Source organism: Danio rerio, chromosome 15 (genome assembly GCF_049306965.1).
Source record: "Danio rerio strain Tuebingen ecotype United States chromosome 15, GRCz12tu, whole genome shotgun sequence".
In the NCBI taxonomy this organism is placed as follows: Eukaryota; Metazoa; Chordata; class Actinopteri; order Cypriniformes; family Danionidae; genus Danio; species Danio rerio.
The window spans coordinates 10775001-10795170 of NC_133190.1; the positions used below are offsets into that span (position 1 = coordinate 10775001).

A 20170-nucleotide genomic window follows, 5' to 3' on the forward strand; every position below is an offset into this window, starting at 1 on the left:
TAGTGCTGTATTTATACCACAGAAACTGGTAGTGTTTGCTTTGCTCTGGCTTTTTCGAGGTTAATTTTTGTGAAATCCCAATTGCCACAGAGAAATACTGGGAAATCTCTGTAGATTGATGGCATTTCATGCTGTTCAGCCTTATAAGCTTAAATGTGAGCAAAAATTCTGTGTTTTGTCATCACTGTAAATAACCCCAAGTTATTTAAGTTAGGTTTCAGTGTTAATTATTTATGCCGCTTTTAATTACTTCTCTATTTCTTTAAAAATTGTTGTGTTTTTGTTATTTATTTGAACTCCGCTTTGCACTAAGTTATTTAGCCTATAGAGACCCTTATTTTGACGCGCGGCTTGCCGGAAGTGGTCAGGTGCGCGAGAGCGCGCAGATCACGGAAGCAGGGAGATCGGAGAAGCGCGCCTAGCACGAGGGAGAGCGCGATCGCTTGTACAGAGAAATGCACGGAGCTAAAGTTAGATTTAAGGACTGATTTAAAAGAGATTTAATGCATATTTGAGTTTGTTTTTTGTTCTGTTCATCTTCATTGTTTGAACACCTGGTTGGAAGGGAGAACAAGGTAGATGAGGACATTTTTTATACATATTGCTAAAATTTGATGCATTTGTTGGCTTGCTAATAATTTAAATTGCTATTTTATCGTAAAATTAGTCATATATTTGCAGATACTTTATAATATTGTCACTAAGTTTATTGTTTTGTCTTATTATGTGAATTTTTATTCATTATATCTTTTCTATTTGTGTTTATTCATCTGTTCTTAGCTCTTACGGTGTTGTACAGTCTTTAAGGACGGCAAATGCAACAATAAAGGCACAAAGGAGGACAGTGCAACATCAGTGCATGAGTTTAATCCTTTTATTTCTCCAACCGGGCTGTTACAGTAAGAGCTTGCACCCACTGACATTATTTGCTGATGTAAATGATGACGGATCACGGTTCCAATTTGTGCACTCCTGCAAAGGTAAACGAACAAATTGATAATGTTCAAAACAAAGAAGTTGATGAAGAAGTAGAAGCTCAATCTGAAGAATTAGACACAAATGTACGTCGCTCTACCCGTGAACGAACTCAGACAGACAGGATGCTTGCATATCAAAGGGAGGAGTCTCATAAAGCAGAAAGAAAGCTTATGCATGCATATGAAAAATGGAAGGCTGAGGCTCGGAAAGCAAGAAGTCAGTTGAAATTAGACATTTCTGAGAGTGAATTAGCATCACTCATAGACTCATTGGAAAAGGAAAAGGACAGTGTGATGAATGCATACATAAAGGTTAGAAGTAATGTAACTCCACCCACTGATATGAGACGGAAAATTGATGCTTGTGATGCTGTTACAAAGGATATAGTAAAAATTGCATATGAGAGGATCTCAGGGGTAGATGGAGGCTTTGACAATGAAACCGTAAAGGGGCATTTACGTGAGCTGCTTGAACGAGACTACGCTCGCTCTGTTTATGGTTCTACTGTTTCACGCATCAGCTCCAAATCCAGTACACCTATAAGTCAACCTTCTCTGAATTCTATACTAATGGCTAAACGCATAGAGGCAGCAGCAGAGCTAGCAGCTAAGGAAGCAGAATATGCTACTGTAATAGAAGAAAGGGAGCAAAGAGAAAAATTACGACTTCTAGAAGAGAAGCAAAGAAAAGAACTTGAGGCTCAAAAAGGCGAGTTTGAAAGGCTCCAAGCGATGAAGGAGGTAAGAGCAGCTAAAGCAAGACTGGAGGTGTATGACAAGGAAGAAACTGTTGACACTGTTAATCAAGATGAAGGGCTGCAGCAACCTGTAAGCCCTCCCACGCATAAACCAGTATACTTATCCTCCGTTAATCCAACGCCTAACATTTCATCACAGAGTCCCAACGCTGATGTGTCTCAATTAGCGCAGGCTGTCCAAGATAGCATAACACTAAACAGACTTCCTATGCCAGAGCCCACAGTTTTCAGTGGTGACCCCATTCACTTCATAGAGTGGAAGGCTTCATTTCAATCACTCATTGATAAAAGGCATATCTCTTCAGGAGACAAGTTATACTACCTGAAGAAGTACGTTACTGGGCCTGCTCTGAAAGTGCTAGATGGTATCTTTTACAGAAATGATGAGGAGGCTTACAAGGACGCGTGGAAGAGGCTTCTAGATCGATACGGACAGCCATTCATCATACAACGAGCATTCAGAGAGAAACTCGCATGCTGGCCTAAAATTCAATCCAAGGACTCGGTAGGACTTCGAAATTTCTCTGATTTCTTGAACTCATGTAAGGATGCAATGCCACATGTAAAGGGACTGGAAATATTGAATGATTGCGAAGAGAATAGGAAGCTTGTAAGCAAACTCCCTGATTGGGCGGCTGCCCGCTGGAATCGTCAAACCACACAAACGCTGAGTGAAACACAAGATTTTCCAACTTTTCGAGAATTCGCCCATTTCATGTCTGTTGAAGCTGAAGTTGCCTGTAATCCAGTCACATCCTTTCATGCCCTTCATGTTTCAGAACCTAACAAAGAGAAAATTTATTTCAAGGTCAGTAAACCTAAAGCTAATGTCTTCCATACAAAGACTGTCACACAGCATGATAATTCTAAGCCCACTGGAAAGGTCAATAAGCCATGTCTGTTCTGTCAAAATGGTGAACATCAAATTCATGAGTGTTCTAAATTCTCTGCAAGGTCTCTTGAAGAACGTAGACAGTTCGTAAAGAATACAAGATTGTGCTATGGATGTTTGAGGCTGGGTCACAGTGCCAAGGACTGCCGCTCCCGACATTGCTGCAACACCTGTAAGGGAAGACACCCTACCTGCCTACATGATGACAGCTTCAATAGAAAGGTGAGGTCTTCTTCTGCTCAGAGCCCAGAAAATGCCCATGAAGGAGTTGCGACCATGTCATTGAGTGTAGAATCTGGATGCACGCCTGTTAACACCTCTATGATTGTGCCAGTGTGGTTGTCCACACATAAAGACCCAGTTTCTGAGAAGCTCGTCTATGCTCTGTTAGACACACAAAGCGATTCAGTCTTTATTGAATGTGCAGTATGCAAAAGTCTTAAAGTTGACTCCTGTCCCGTGACGCTTAAACTCACTACTTTGGTTGGAAAGGACTCCTTGATGTCAAGTGAAAGGATTTCTGGTCTTCGAGTTAGAGGTTTCAATTCCTCACTGATTATAGATCTACCCCTTGCATACACCAAAGAATGCATTCCTGTGGATCACGCACACATCCCTACAATGGAGACTGCAAGTCATTGGAAACATCTAGCCACTCTAGCAGACAAAATTCCCCCACTTCAAAATTGTGAGGTTGGACTATTGATAGGATACAATTGTTCCAGAGCGCTAGCGCCCCGAGAAGTAATTCTTGGAACGGAGAATGAACCATATGCTGTTCGCACGGACCTCGGATGGAGCATTATAGGTCCTTCCTTAACACATTTTGAGCCCCAAAGCAGTGCTGCCATGTGTCATAGAGTGTCTATCAAGGAAATACCTGCAGTAACTCCCACAGATGTGATAAAAGTGCTGGAATCTGATTTCAAGGATACAGAAGGGCACACTAAAGTGACGTCTCAGGAGGACATCATGTTTCTGAGAAAGCTGGAAGAGAATATCAGATTGAACAAAGATAGTCATCTGGAAATGCCCCTGCCATTCAGGAAAAGACCATATCTTCCAGATAACAAACCTCTTGCTGTCATAAGACTTCAACATTTGAAGAGGAGATTAATGAGAGATCAGGAGTACAGAGAGCATTATGTAACATTCATGGAGGAAGTAATAGAGAAGGGTAATGCAGAACAGGTGTTTGAGGAAGGACGAGAAGGAGAAAGATGGTACATACCACATCACGGAGTGTACCACTCGAAAAAGCCAGGGAAATTGCGTATAGTTTTTGACTGTTCAGCCAGATACAAGGGAACTAGCTTGAACGACCATCTTCTAACTGGCCCAGATCTGATGAACAGCTTAACTGGCATCCTTTTGAGGTTCAGACAGTCCCCTATAGCCCTAATGTGTGACGTGGAGAAAATGTTCCACCAATTTCATGTAGACCATGCGGATCGTGATTATTTACGATTTCTATGGTGGAGAAATGGAGATTTCAATTCACAGCCTCAAACCTTCCGCATGACAGTGCATTTGTTTGGAGCCTCATCGTCCCCTGGATACGCTAACTATGGGCTGAAGCATCTTGCAAGAGAAGGTGAACGTCTGTATCCTCTGGGCTCGCAATTTATTATGCAAGATTTCTACATGGATGATGGAGTTTCCAGCATTGAAAGCACAGAGAAGGCCATCAAATTGGCTGAAGAAGCTCGTCAGCTTTGTGCACTGGGAAGCTTAAGGCTTCACAAGTTTGTGTCTAATGACAAGGAAGTCTTGAAGACAATACCACCCTCAGAGTGTGCGGTAGATGTTACAGCTGTCGATCTTGCTCTCACTGATCAGCCTTTGGAAAGAGCTTTGGGCATTTACTGGAGTCTGGAACAAGACAATTTCAAATTCCGTATCACTGTTAAGGACCAACCAGCAACCCGTAGAGGGATACTGTCTATAGTGGCCTCATTGTTTGATCCCTTAGGCTTTCTTGCCCCCTTTGTACTCAAAGGAAAGACCATTCTGCAAGAAATGTGCCGAAGTGGTATGGGTTGGGATGATAACTTACCCGCTGATCTACAATCAGCATGGGAACACTGGAAGGCAGATCTAGTTAACCTAGAAAAGATTGAAGTGCCTCGTTGTATTATGCCTTCTGGCTTTGGGAGAATCATAAGGAGAGAGATTCACCACTACTCAGACGCCAGCATGAGTGGATATGGTCAGTGTTCATATCTCAGACTCGAGAACGAGCAAGGTGACATCAGTTGTTCGTTGCTCATGGCAAAATCTAGAGTGGCCCCACTCAAGATCACAACAATTCCTCGGCTAGAATTGGCTGCCGCAGTGGTGTCAGTTGCAGTGAATGACATGTTGAAGGAGGAAATGAACCTGGCAGATGCAGAAGCGTTTTTCTGGACTGACTCACAAGTGGTGTTAGGCTACATAAACAATGAAGCCCGCCGTTTCCACACGTTTGTGGCAAATAGAGTACAAAGGATTCACCGCACCACAACTCCTCAACAGTGGCGGTACATTTGCTCAGATGAAAATCCAGCCGATTACGCATCGCGTGGTCTAAGTGTCAACAATCTTGTCACTTCCAACTGGTTTAGAGGACCTAAAGTTTTATGGGAAAAGCAAATACCTCCACCTATGGAAATCAGCAAGCAGCTTCCAATTGGCGACCCTGAAGTCAAGAAGGTTCAGTCACTCAACACGCAAACTGTACAGTATTCATGTTTGTCAGACCGTCTCACCAAGTTGTCCTCATGGTCCAAAGCTATCCAAGCTGTTGCACGTTTAATACGTCGTGTCAGGAAAGACAAGTCACATAATCACAGTACATTGGCGGAACGGAACGATGCACAGTGTATCATAATCAAGGACTTACAGAAGCAGACATATGCAGAGGAGATAACTTTACTCTGTAAGGGCAAACAACTACCTCGCAGCAACAGACTATACAATCTTGACACCTTTGTCGACCAAGATGGATTGCTGAAGGTGGGAGGGAGACTTTGTGAGGCATCTATCCCTAATGCTGTCAAGTATCCAGTGATACTTCCGAAGGAGCACCAACTTACAAAACTCCTGATTGCTGATTGTCATGAGAAGATGGCTCATCAAGGAAAGGGAATGACTATAAATGAAATCAGATCAAGAAGATTCTGGATTACGGGAGTTAACAGGACTGTAGCTTCCTTTGTACGACAATGTGTGAGATGTCGCAAGTTACGTGGACCTACAGAAGAGCAAAAAATGGCTAACTTACCCTCAGAGCGCATAGATCCATCCCCTCCATTCACATACAGCGGGATGGATGTTTTCGGTCCATTCATCACCAGCAAAGGTCGCAAGTCAAACAAGAGGTATGGACTTCTTTTTACCTGTTTCTGTTGCAGAGCCATCCATATTGAGATGCTGGATGACATGTCCACAGATGCCTTTATCAATGGCCTGCGTTGTTTCATCGCTATCAGAGGAGCAGTCCATCAAATAAGGTGTGATCAAGGCAGTAATTTCATTGGAGCCAGGAATGAGCTCACCAAAGCTATGGAGGAGATTGACACCAACCGTCTGGTAACATTCTTAGCGGAAAAACAGTGTGACTTTGTTTTTAATGCACCTCATTCAAGCCACACTGGCGGAGTTTGGGAAAGACAGATTAGAACTGTCAGAAGTGTTCTTCGCTCCACCCTGTCACAGTCATCTGGAAGGCTCGATGACTCTTCTCTGCGAACGTTCTTTTACGAGGCCATGTCCATTGTAAACAGTCGTCCGCTCACGGTTGATAGTCTAACTGACCCAAGTAGCCCTGAACCTCTAACCCCTAATCACCTCCTCACTCTAAAACCTACTCAAGCCCTACCACCTCCTGGCAAATTTGTCAGGGAAGATGTGTATGCCCGTAAGAGATGGCGGCATGTCCAATACTTAGCAGAACAATTCTGGGGACGTTGGCATAAGGAGTATGTGTCTAACATCACAACAAGACAGTGCTGGCATACACCAAGAAGGAACATGCAAGTAGGAGATATTGTCTTGGAGAAGGCAGTGGATCTGCCCAGGAATGAGTGGCGCTTGGCAAGGATTATTGAGGCAGTCACTGACAAGGACGGATTGGTGAGAAGAGTGAAAATACAGTTCGGAGACAGAAATCTGGGGAAGGATGGCAAACGTCCACATAAACCATCTGTGGTGGAACGTCCAGTGCAGAAGCTGGTCCTGCTGATGGAGGCAGCCTGAACATACTGACATATCCTTTGAGTAAACAGTTCATAGTAGTATATGTTTTAGTGTTGTTTACATCTAGTCTTAAATGGTTATAGTAGTAGTAGTAGTAATTATAATTCATTTAAAATCATTCGTGATTAAAAGGTTAAAATTCATAATCACTCATGATTGGTGGGAGTGTAAATAACCCCAAGTTATTTAAGTTAGGTTTCAGTGTTAATTATTTATGCCGCTTTTAATTACTTCTCTATTTCTTTAAAAATTGTTGTGTTTTTGTTATTTATTTGAACTCCGCTTTGCACTAAGTTATTTAGCCTATAGAGACCCTTATTTTGACGCGCGGCTTGCCGGAAGTGGTCAGGTGCGCGAGAGCGCGCAGATCACGGAAGCAGGGAGATCGGAGAAGCGCGCCTAGCACGAGGGAGAGCGCGATCGCTTGTACAGAGAAATGCACGGAGCTAAAGTTAGATTTAAGGACTGATTTAAAAGAGATTTAATGCATATTTGAGTTTGTTTTTTGTTCTGTTCATCTTCATTGTTTGAACACCTGGTTGGAAGGGAGAACAAGGTAGATGAGGACATTTTTTATACATATTGCTAAAATTTGATGCATTTGTTGGCTTGCTAATAATTTAAATTGCTATTTTATCGTAAAATTAGTCATATATTTGCAGATACTTTATAATATTGTCACTAAGTTTATTGTTTTGTCTTATTATGTGAATTTTTATTCATTATATCTTTTCTATTTGTGTTTATTCATCTGTTCTTAGCTCTTACGGTGTTGTACAGTCTTTAAGGACGGCAAATGCAACAATAAAGGCACAAAGGAGGACAGTGCAACATCAGTGCATGAGTTTAATCCTTTTATTTCTCCAACCGGGCTGTTACAATCACTTTAGACATTACGCAAGATAATCATTCAAACTGCTCTAAAGTGACGTTTGTAAACTGCCAAAGGTTTCTGCTGTTCTGACGTCAGCTGCAGATGTGAATGGCGGAAGAAAGTAGTTCCTTGTACAAAAGAGTTTTTGAGAGTCCCCGTGTTTGAATACACACAATTTAGCTGTCGAACTGTTGTATAAATGCAATATCACACTCAGAGCTTATTTATACACAAAATTTTGCTGTTGAACTGTTGTATAAACGCAATATCACACACGTAGCTTATTTATACACACAATCATGCTGTCGAACTGTTATATAAATGCACTATCACACTCGTAGCAAGATTACATTGTCAAAAATATCTTGGTTCACATGAAAATTCAAAAACTACAGAATATTCTATATCTGGCCAGTGGCCACATAATACGCTTAAATGGAAACACAATTTAGATGATTTGAGATTGCACATCGGTTCTGTTCTATGATCGGTAGTAATCTCAATGCGATGGCCAGAGGGCACTCTTGCACAGAAATACAGATTAAATTGAAATAAACGCAATATTGTGTGGTATGTCAGCAAACTACAGGTCTGTGTAGTAAATGCTGCTCTATCTAAATGCACCAGCTAATCATGGAACCGGCGTTACTGACAAAATGCAGACAAGTAGGCATGAGACGATAACAGTTTTCTAGGTATACCATGGTTTGGAAAAGTCAAGGTTTTAAAACCAAAATGTTTTACTATACCGTTCTTAAGGCATGTGTATGATATTTTACTTATGTTTTATTTAGTTTTTTTAGAACAACATATTTCCAGCAGAAAAAGAAATACTTTGTAATAGAAAAATAAATTTAGTAAAGAAATGCTATGCTGCTGTAGTGGAAACATAATACATGCAAATGACATCACCGTTTTCATTTAAATGAAGGTCAAAATGTATGGTGAGTAGACCGAAATGAAATCGCAATCAAGCAAAAGCTGCTATTCTCATGCACATCTTGTCAGGGAAGCACAGTTGTGTGATTAGTAGTAAATGTCCTTAAAAGGCCAGAGGGTGCTTCACTTAAAAAAAAAGACTTCAAATACCCATACAGTTGGGCACACAAGATTGAACTGTGTTCATGAATTTTACATGACTAATATAAGCAACTGAGTACTGACTCACCTCTCAGAATGTTTATTAAAGCTCTTGAATTAAGTTATGAAGTGAGTTTGGAGTAAAATGTATGTTATTAAATGTGATATTTTTACATGATTTCAGATGAGGCAGCAGCAGCAACAACACAGAGCCATATTCACAAAGAAGTTATACGCAGTTATTCTACATATTATTGCAGAACTATTCTCTTTTTAATCAATTATTAGATGTTTTAATCACCTGATATTTTGAACGTGATTATGCACAGCTTGTCAGTGAACTAGGCTCTATGACTAGAACCGGCTTTACTTACAAAATGTACATGAAAATCATCTTTAATTAATTGTAGCTAATAAAAGGGTAAACACTGCCTAAGTAACGTATCGTACTTTCTATTTCCATGATTACAAACTAAAAGTGTCACACAGAATAACATTTGGCCAATGACATCATATAACAGGTCATGTGATCATAACATTGCACCACCCACTCTATAAATTAGAATTCTAAAAAGGCTCTATTAAACAATCTTCCAAACCTTAAATTTTTAAATATTTACCACACAGCATTCCATAAACTAATCCAAACTTAGAACATCAACTGGCCACCTTTTGATTTTAGCAACTGTACACTTCTCAAATGTCATGAATAGGCTTCTATACTGCATAACAATACAACAGCAATCAGACACTGTGCTCTCTAAATAATAGCATCATCATATACATGTTAAACAAAACCAGTCTGAACTGTTTTGCTGGTCTCCCAGCCTAATCAGCTTGGTTTGGTCGCTGGTCTTAAATGGGCTTCATGCACTTGCTACTGTAGCATCAAAACAACTGCTTTGCTTCTAAATAGTCCAACTTAAACCAGCAAACTGTTAATAAACACATTTCAAAACAGTATTTTCTTTTCTTAGAACGACTATGTTGCAAATAGAGAGTTTGATGCTAAAAGTTGACAGTTTTCCTCCTCATTGACTCAACATAAACCACAAAATGAACATAGCGCTTTAAACACTCACATATCTCCGCAGCTTCTTCTCGGGCGGCGACTTTCTCAACCATCCCTGACAGATGATTTCTCCTCCGCTCATTTTACAGAAAGCAAAAAACACAATCAACAGCAGCAGATCAGTCTGAAGTCCTCAGATGCTGCGGGTCCATGTATGTTGAGCGCGCGCGGGGCAGTGCCGTGGATGCGGAGCTTCATTTACTGGTGATGGGACGCGTCCTGTGCGCGCTGCGGGACTCTGTGTAAACACTGCGGGCACGAACGCTCGAGTTGCTGAAGATGTAGGAAGTGTTGGTTGTCTGCTGTTTGTTTTCCCACTCACTCGCACATACACCACGCCCACTGTGTTCAAGGGACGGGACTCTTTCTCTTTGCTGTAGGGATGAACGGAGACAATGAAGCGCAAGTGTGGAGTTCGCCACACCGGCTGTTTTATGTGTAGTTGGTGTCTTTATTACATTACACCCTCTTTTGGTGGGTTTGTGTAAAGTTTGTAAGGGTGTCTGAGACGTTCAAATGTACTTTCGTGGACGGAATAACTCGGTGTTGTCAAATGAGCCGCAACAGAGCGCACTGAACGTGTTCTCGGGATTAGAAACAGCCGTCGGTAACTTCGCCCAATCTGTTGATTAGTTTGAGAAACACGTCACCTTGTGGACTGGTGTATGTAATGCACAATTTTGCTCTCAGTGCTGGTTGATTATTTACAAATAGTAGTTTTCATTACAAAAAAATATTATGTAAAATAGGCCTAATAATGTAACACACAGGCTAATTAGGGGAAAGCGGGTACGAAAGTAAAATTTTTCATAAAAAATCTAATTTTAAAACTGTTTTTAGCAGAAATACTAACCCACAAGAGTGTTTTATCAAAACCAAGTGCTATTTTGTATCGGTGTAGAACAACTTTAATATAACTTCACTTTAAACAAAGTTGCATTGTTACTTTTGACCCCATCGGTAAAGTAACAACTATATTTGCTAGATTTACTTAATCTTATTTATTTGAAATATATTTCACTATGACTTTGTTAGTATTCAAAACAACATATTTTGTCCTTTATTTTTGCAAAAAATATTTTTATTTTACATTTCAGTTCAATCAAATGATTCAAAAGCAAACCAAAACTGCAAAATGTTACAATTTTCTAAAATCTTAGTTATTTTCATCAATTATTATTGGCAATGTTAATTTTTATAAAAGATCTGAGTCCAAATACTGCAAACTCTAATGTGAAAGAAAAAAATAAGGTTTGTCTGTTGGCTGTGGGACATAAATAGCAGTGTTGCTTCCGTCCCCACAGGGTATCTGGCCATTTAAATCTGAAATAGAAAAAAATAAAATCAAATGTACTACCTTTTTTTTTTTTTTTTTACTGTATATTAGGGATGAAAACATCCACTGAATTAAACTGCTGTGAAATGCATCAGATCATTTGTTTTAATTTTTTAATTTTCATTTTTATTTATTTATTTATTTATTTTTTATTTTTTGCATAAATCTGGTAATCAACCTCGGTCCAGATCAAAACAACTAAATTGTTTAGAAAATTACAGGATTTTAACTCTTTAATTGTCAAATTCATAAATAATCACATTGATTTGGTGAAAAAAAACAAAAACAAAACACACACACACACACACACACACACTAAATGACATATCTTCCAATATAAAAAGTAAATGTGGACTGGATTTTTTTACCCTTTATCACAGTCTTGAGCATGTGAATGATTAGTAACAACATTGGCTTTGTTGCATTGTTAGATTGTTTTGTAATAAAAAAATTTTTTTTTGGTTACAATGGAAGTCAATGGGGCTTTTGTATTAGTCAATTTGACCGTTTAGTTTTAATTGCCCACAAATTCTGATGTTTGGATTAAAAATTAATAGACATTTGGCATTTACATAGCAATTCTACATTCTGAATAAAACTAAACAAAATATTTGAGTTTCAAAGAGGAACATTTTAAAATAAAAAAGAATTTGCAAAATATAAATAATTTATTACATTTTCTAAACAATCCACAAACAAATAACTATATTTAACTTTAAGTATTTGTGAGCCTGGCCCACAAAACCAGTATTAATGTTGCACAGGCATATTTTTTTTTGGCAAAAGCACAAATACATTGTCTGGGTAAGAATTACAGATTGTTCTTTCATGGCAAAAACAATCATTCGAATATAAATAAAGCTCATTTCATGCAGACATTCTGTAAATTACCCACTGCAAATGTATATATATATATATATATATATATATATATATATATATATATATATACATATATATATATATATATATATATACATATATATATATATATATACATATATATATATATATATACATAGCCCCCTTTTGATTTAGATTTTTTTTTAAATATTTCCCAAATGATGTTTAACAGAGCAATGACATTTTCACAGTATGTCTGATAATATTTTTTCTTCTGGAGAAAGTCTTATTTGTTTTATTTCGGCTAGAATAAAAGTAGTTATTAATTTTTTAAAAAACATTTTTGGGACAAAATTATTAGCCCCTTTAAGCTAATTCTTTTTTGGATTGTCTACAAAACAAACCATCATCATACAATAATTTGACTAATTACCCTAACCTGCCTAGTGCACCTTATTAACCTAGTTAAGCCTTTAAATGTCACTTTAAGCTGTATAGAAGTGTCTTGAAAAATTTGAAGTGAAATATTATTTACTGTCATCATGACAAGAGACAAAATAAATCTGTTATTAGAAATAAGTTTTTAAAACTATTATGCTTAGAAATGTGCTGAAACAATCTTCCCTCCATTAAACAGAAATTGGGGAAAAAAATAAACAGGGGCGCTAATAATACAGGGGGCTAATAATTCTGACTTCAACTGTATATATATATATATATATATATATATATATATATATATATATATATATATATATATAAACAGAAATTTGATTAGTATTATACATAATGCACTTCACTTGGAAAGCTTTAAATGTGACTTTTCCAATATTTAGTTTTATTTTGAACCCTAAGATTTCAGTTATTCAAATAGTTTTATCTGTGCCAATTTCTGCCGAATATTGTCCTATCATACCAAACTATAAATCAATGGGAAACCCATTTGTAAATAAATATATATGTAAATAAATATGTAAATAAATACATATTGTAAACGTTTAATAAATAATTAAAAATGGAGAATTATAGCATTTACTGTTTGAGTTAGGTAGTTTGAGAAGAACACCACCTTGTGGATGGAATTAATGTAACACATTAGCAAGACCTCATTAATTCATTTTCTTTTCAGCTTAGCCCCTTTATTAATCAGGGGTCGCCACAGCAGATTGAACCACCAACTTATCCAGCATATTTCGCACAGCGGATGCCCTTCCAGCGGCAACCCAACACTGGAATACACCCACACACTCTTGCACAAACCATACAATAAGACCAATTTAGTCTATTCAATTCACCTATACCGCATGTCTTTGGACTGTGGGGGAAACCGGAGCAGCAAACTGCATAAGAGATGACAAATACATGACTTCTCTCCAATTTTCTGACCAAAAGTATTGAGTTTTATTGAACTTTTAAGACTCTCACTCTCACCTGCATAGCTTATTTTTTCTATATTTTTCACCTTTAAGATCAGTCATTCATGCTGTAACATCTCTTGAATCCTAATAGTATCGTGACTCAAAGCAGAAATAAAATCCTCTGGAGGTGTTTTCTGATAAAATGTCGTGCAGGAATCAGCTACCCAATAGAGAGCTACCCTTCCTACTTCATGTTGCAATCCTGCACACCTGTCTGTAATTATCAATGATGTTTCAGGAACAAATTAATTGGTTCAGGTGTGTTTGATGAGGGCTGGAGCTGAGTTCTGAAGAAGGGTATTGACCTTATTCAAGTAAAGGAGGTCGAGCCTTCTCTTTCATGGCTCCTACACTCTGGAATAGCCTTCCTGATAACGTCCGAGGCTCAGACACACTCTCCCAGTTCAAAACTAGATTAAAGACCAATCTGTTTAGTAAAGCATACACTCAATGCATCACCTAGCGGGTTCCACACTGGCGTCTGCATCTTGCTTTTATACACTATGAACAGCAGCTACGCTAATTATTTTCTTTATTCTCTATTTTCACCTGGGGATACTCATCCCGAGGTCCTCAGATTATGCGGAGTCACTGATTGGATCCAAGACCAGCGACGTGATGATCCCAAGGATTCCATATCCGGGACCAAGCCATATCCTGAGCTGCTGCTGCGCTGATGGTCGTGGGGAGTGGAGAACATGAGTCTGATTCCAGCGACGCTCCAGGGACAGACGAGTCTTCGCTGAGGCCATCTTCCAGCATAAGCCACGGCGAATGAAGTTCTGCACAAGACTTTTGGCCAGCGGAGAAATTAAAATGGTCGTGCCCAACTGAGTCTGGTTCTCTCAAGGTTTTTTTTCTTCACTCCCATCAGGTGAAGTTTTTTTTCCCTCTCCGCTGTCGCCACTGCCTCGCATGGTTCAGGATTGGTAGAGCTACGCATCGATGAATTGGCTCTTCAGTGTTTGAACTCTCAGTAATGATTAAATTACACTGAACTGAGCTAAACTGAACTGAACTTAAACACTAAAACCTGAACCACACTGTTCCAGTTACTGTGACCATTTATGTGAAGCTGCTTTGACACAATCTACATTGTAAAAGCGCTATACAAATAAAGCTGAACTGAATTGAATTAAAATGCGGAAGTGCGCCTGTTTTCGCGATTGTTTTAGAACTTCCGATTCAGTCGCCTATGGGAGAAATGACTAGGAATAATAAAAGGCAGAAAACAGTCAAACTAATTGCTCTACAAACAAATGTTTGCATGACTATACAGACCAAGTAAAATATTATAATAAAAAAATATTTGTTTGCAACATCAAACAGCGAAACAAGCAGTTTTTAATGTCTAAATATTAATGGAAGTAAATGAGACCGGAGGTCTCGAGCCAAAACGATTCAAATGGCTGCACCCGCTCGTCGGCTAAGAATAAGGTGAATAAACTGGGATGTCGGAGCCAGTTAGCTGTAAAACCAGGGGCCTCATGTACGAAGACTTGCATTGAATTTATACTAAAATATTGCGTACCCACAAAGCTTTAAATGTGCGTATACGAAGTAAAAATTCAGATGTATGAAACACTGCATACGCGGAATTCCACTCATATTCTCTTTGTACATCCGACTCAACGTGAAACTGCGCACGTGCACGATCGCAAAATCCCTCCCTGCCTCCTCCACTGAATGAATATGGTAATGACTCCACTTTGGCAAAACCAAACGAAAAAGTAATGGCAAGCAAAAAGAGAAACTTTGAACAGAATGTGAATTGGAGGTGCTCCTTTCGGAGGTGGACCTGAGAAAACTGTGGTAACTGTAGCTCGTAAAGCGCACGGCAACATGTTTTGACACGATTGAGCATGAACCTGGCGTCTGATGAACTCATTCTTTTTTTTCCACCACATCAGATTTTGCCTACTCTTCATCACGAGGAAGACAAGTAGGAATCATTAATAAGTGTGTGTTGTTACGCTTATTTGAGCATCACATTTGCATATTTATTGAATAGAAATGTTTTTTGATTCGCGTATGCAAATTCAGATGGTGCGTCCGATTATATTGGGAAAACATTAATGTTTGCTGGTCAACTGTATGGTTTGGAAACCTTATATACCTACTAGACATGCGGATAATCTCGTTCCATACAGCTGCCATTGCACGGCTCAAATATACTTTGTAGTGTAGAATTTAACATAATTGTCTCTAGGAGTTGCCAATGGAAATAAAACAAACACACACAAGAAATGCACGTCCGCCAGACATGAAGTTGGCGTGGACCAACGCACATTCTCACGTTAATTCCATCGTTAGTAAATTCAAGCGTGAGTGCAAAATCTGGAGTACGCAAAGCTTTTGTGCGTTCGCAGTGTTGATACATGAGGCCCCTGGAGTTTTTGATTCGATGTTTTGTACATGACAGAGTCCAATATTGTTCTTTATGAATATCTACACCTACCTCAACCTTAAACCTTACCTCACAGTAACCAGGGCCCAGTTTTCCAAAAGTAGTACATTGGGATTTTGGATAATAAATTCGATCAAATCTTGGAAATAGGTTTTTCAAAATTAACAGACGGATTTTGAATTAACATCCGACCATGTAATCCAGTGTTCCATTTGGTTTGGATCAAACCTGCCCTTTGGGTTTTTAAAACTTTGAACTTAAATTGGGATCTATCAGAAGGGTGGAATTAATTAGGATTTTTTTAAAACCAAATAAAATGTAAAAATGTTATTTTTTAAGTGAATGACCACAAACTTAATGGTTACTGATGACATATACATTTTTTAAATATTTAAAGCCTTTATGAAGCATGCCATATCTAATGAAATACAGTATAGTAAACAACAACAACCAAACAAAATCAAAGCAGTATTGTATTAGAATAAACTAAAACATGTAAAATGTTCGTTAATTGCAATGTTTCTATTTCTTACCATCAAAACAAACAATGGCTGTTTGTGGAAACTGGTATTTTGGCTACCTGTTGATCTATGCTAAGCTAGTAGGCTACACTATTGGTTCCATTTAAGGCTCTGGTATACAGGATTTTGTAATCCTAAAATGTGGTAATTGGATCACAGTGATCCAACCCAATGTTCTTTTAAAAACTGTCATAAAAGAAAGATGGTTCAGTTAAGCCTGGATAGCAAAACAATTGTCAATTCTGGACAAATTTGATCCAGATTAATTTTTTTTTTATTTTTATTTTTTTATTTAGTGTTTTGGTTTTATTTATGTCTACTCCAGCTACACCACCTAAACCCAGCCTACTTGTAGTATAAGTCCCTCCCCCTTTGTGTTTCCCATCATTACTTGCGGTGTAAACCCTTCCACTTGAAGGTCCCCAGGCTGCAGTTATACCTACAGTATTTGGGTGGAATTCTGCAGCAAGGTATTGATCCAGGAATATTGTTGGTGACCCTAAATGTAGAGCCTCCAGACCCAGACTTGCCTGTCCTCTTGTAAATCTTGTATCCAGTGGTGTAAAGGAACAAATTACAAATACTCAACACAACACGACATGTTTGCTATTGCAGCTGGTCTTTTTTTGCACCCGTGTAACGTCATTCGCAACATAGGTTGGTAATTCATCTATACAGGCATGGGAGACAAATGCTCTGATGAGGCTAAAGATTGCAGAACAACATCTGTTGCTGGATCCGAGCAGTGAGGTTTGCTGTTTATGCGATCACCAGCTGGCTTCTGTTACATACGGCATATATAGATGACCAAAACATCCTTTACTCATTTTACTCATACTCATTATTACTTATAATGTCCAAGACATTGATATTAATATTAATTGCTACTTTTGTGCCTTTTTTAGCATTAATTTTTTTCCTGCCTTTTTACTGGCTTAAAAATCTTAAATTATTCCATCTTCACCTGCTGTGAAAAAGCAGCTGGCGATCTTCAATCTGCAGTCTACTGCTTTTCCTGCAGGTTCCGGATGTAATGTTGAATTTTAACAGTCAAATTTGAACCACTAAATACATGGAAGTAAATATTTAAACTGAAATAAAATGAACTAAAAATTGACTTTTCAATATTATACATTGTATTTTTAAAGGGTTTTGGATATTTTGAAAGTGAAATCTGGTAATTGAATATAAATTATTGAATTTACAAGTATAAAAACGTGTTTGAAATTTTTTGGTTGAAATATCCACAGCTTAAATAAACAGCTATGCTAAATTTCAGGACCAAAAAATACAAACCCTGCAATTCAAGTCATTAAAATGCAAGATCTTGTTAATTCTGTGCATTATTTTTATTCAACAAGCTTTTTAATTCAATTCTTTTGGAATTGATTTCATTCCATAACATTGCATCTTGTTTGGAAATGAAAATCAATGTCCAACGTCTAACCGAAAAGCAACTAAATATGTACATTTAATGACGTTACAGCTTGACGTTATGTGGACGTTACCACTATAACTTGTATCAGATGTTGGATTTTGGTTGCTATACCTGACGAATAAATGTCAGTATTTGACGTCAATATAACGTTGGCTTAAGATGTTGGCTCCACGTTGGATTTTGGTCACTTTCCAACTAAGGGATGCAACGATTAACCAATTTCACTATTACCCGCGATTTGTCACAGTTTATTAATCATAAAGGTTTCTCAACACAGCGTTTCTGCAAGGAACAAAACTGCTGTAACTAAAAGTTATAAATACTATGTGCTAGTTTGAAGTTCTGAGCTTGTACACAGAGGCTATATAACTACAGTAAAAGCTTTTAACGAAGGGTTATTCTTTTGCGTGCGCAAGTTCGTTATTTCTAATGGAGGCACGGCTTGCAGTGCGACTCACAGTTTCCAGGTACACCTAGTTGAAAGAAGGCCGTGAGCACACCCAAAAAGAAAAATAACAAAGCAATTTGTAATATAGTTGATTAAATGTGCCTTTCAGGCAGATTTTGAGCAGCCTTTGACAACACTTATTCTCTTTAAAAGGGAAATATTAACTAATAGCTTAGATTTACATTACACAAATACAATTTTTTAATTTATTTCATTATTTTATTGAATTATTTATTTACTGTTAATCATTACTTCTGTTTAAATGGCAACACGTTTTTGGCACTTTTTCATATATATTCATATATTTTTCATATATATTCATTATATATATATATATATATATATATATATATATATATATATATATATATATATATATATATATATATATATATATATATATATATTTAAAATTCTGATACTCGTTAACTTTACATAACACCTTGTCTAAGGAGTCTAGGGACTGTAAATAAATTTTATCCAGCGCGTCTGGTATAACGTTCATGTTGTTATTTTTTACCGTTACCGTCATGTTTAGGAGCACTGTGTAAATACACAATACAGTTCGCGCTTCATGCAACATGATCCATCAGTCATAACAGGGACGCCTGAGGAAATTTGGAGGATCATATGTTTGAGCTGAAAATGGAGTAAAAACGTTACTGTTTTTGCACCTTTTGGAATGACATCTCGTGTGAACTATGAGCTAGTGATAATGATGTGTTCTAGTTTAGTGACGTCCCATTTTTTGTAACGGGAATGTTTTCATCCCTACCCCTTCTGACTTATTATTTTATTAACTTTTTTTTTTTATAAAGGACCAAGGGGAGGATTTCAGGCTCTAAACTGGTATTGGGATTCGGCCTTAAAGACCTGAAATGTCGATCAGAAAAAGAACACGTTTGAAATGTAAAACAAGCTTCAAAATGTCATCCATCAGAAATAAAAAATAACAAAGCACATTCAGTCATTGTTTTCATTTTATAAGACTTCATCAAAGCTGGCAGGAGTGCGAGAACCTTGCAAATGGAATCGCATCTTTGATATTGTTGAGTCCCAGAATGCATTGCAGGTACCTCTCAAACCCCATCCCAAAACCACCATGAGGTACGGAGCCAAATTCTCTCAGCTGTAGATACCTGTTAGTCACAAAGTACACATATTAAATGACCGCATTTTTGACTAACAACTGAAAACATGTCATGTTTTGACCATTTATATACACAACAACAGTGTTTTGGTGGCCTAAAAATGTCAATTTAGTTTACATGTACTTCACTTAAAGTATACTTAAAAAGCAAAATAAAAATGGCAGACAACAGAGTTCTATAGGTGCGTTCCAAATCACATACTTAGGCACTATTCTATGCCATTTTGTAGTATAAATAGTGTATAAGTTGTGTGCTCACATTGTAAAGTAAAAATAATAAGTGCACTTTAATTACCCAGATGATGCACTTATTTAACCATTTAAATGAAATGTGTAATGATGGACACTTCACGGACTCAACGACCGCAGTTTTGCTCACGTAGCGGAAGTGGCTGAGCTTTCGGCCACTGATGTTTGATTATTTGTTTTGGATGGTGAAAGCGAGAGTGAGAGTGATTATTCCACCTCTCGATGGTGAACGCGGTTATAATCATGGCAGGTATTGTTTAGTAGTTTGGTCATTTATTTCACTAATTTGGCAACTGTCTAACGTCATATGGGAAGTGGTTTGAATTTCCACTTTGTTAAAAAACGTTAGTGTTTCATTTGGGACGACACTACATACATATAGTATGCTGTCGAGTATGCAAGCGCATAAGTACATAGTGCATAAGTGCATTGTGTGCCATTTGGGATGCAACTTATGTGTGTGGGTGAGAA

The 20170-nt window shown here is 37.9% G+C and overlaps 3 protein-coding genes across 12 annotated transcripts in view; 1 reads left to right on the forward strand and 2 right to left on the reverse strand.

Moving 5' to 3' along the window:
• Positions 1-10140, reverse strand: part of gab2 (GRB2-associated binding protein 2) — a 160796-nt gene extending 150656 nt beyond the window's left edge. For all 5 annotated transcript variants that reach the window (XR_012390629.1, XR_012390630.1, XR_012390628.1 and 2 more), the window contains exon 1: positions 9900-10140. Coding sequence is in view for 1 of the 5 variants with exons in the window: in XM_687843.9 (XP_692935.4) it covers positions 9900-9971 (72 nt within the window). In the remaining 4 variants the exon portion in view is untranslated. The remainder of the gene's footprint in view (positions 1-9899) is intronic.
• On the forward strand, positions 392-7699 carry LOC101883715 (uncharacterized). Of its 5 annotated transcripts, XM_073923375.1 has the most exons (4): positions 392-575; positions 781-899; positions 2114-2240; positions 2690-7699. In XM_073923375.1, exon 4 carries the CDS (start codon positions 2904-2906, stop codon positions 6861-6863), a length of 3960 nt encoding a protein of 1319 aa, XP_073779476.1. In that variant the 5' UTR covers positions 392-575; positions 781-899; positions 2114-2240; positions 2690-2903; the 3' UTR covers positions 6864-7699. The 5 variants fall into 5 exon arrangements, 3 of the variants coding, with proteins under 3 accessions (XP_073779476.1, XP_073779475.1, XP_021332740.2); XR_012390627.1 differs by having other exon boundaries at positions 781-7419; positions 7625-7699; XM_073923374.1 differs by having other exon boundaries at positions 2114-7699.
• Positions 10141-19262: 9122 nt separating the features above from the next.
• Positions 19263-20170, reverse strand: part of nars2 (asparaginyl-tRNA synthetase 2, mitochondrial) — a 32060-nt gene continuing 31152 nt past the window's right edge. Inside the window, exon 10 of one of the 2 annotated variants that reach the window (XM_068213568.2) lies at positions 19263-19439. In XM_068213568.2, coding sequence (XP_068069669.2) covers positions 19295-19439 — 145 coding nt within the window. In that variant the 3' untranslated portion in view covers positions 19263-19294. 2 annotated transcript variants of the gene reach the window in all.

Excerpts from the sequence above, each read along its gene's own strand:
- LOC101883715 (XM_021477065.3), top strand. The coding sequence starts at position 939 with ATGATGACGGATCACGGTTCCAATTTGTGCACTCCTGCAAAGGTAAAC.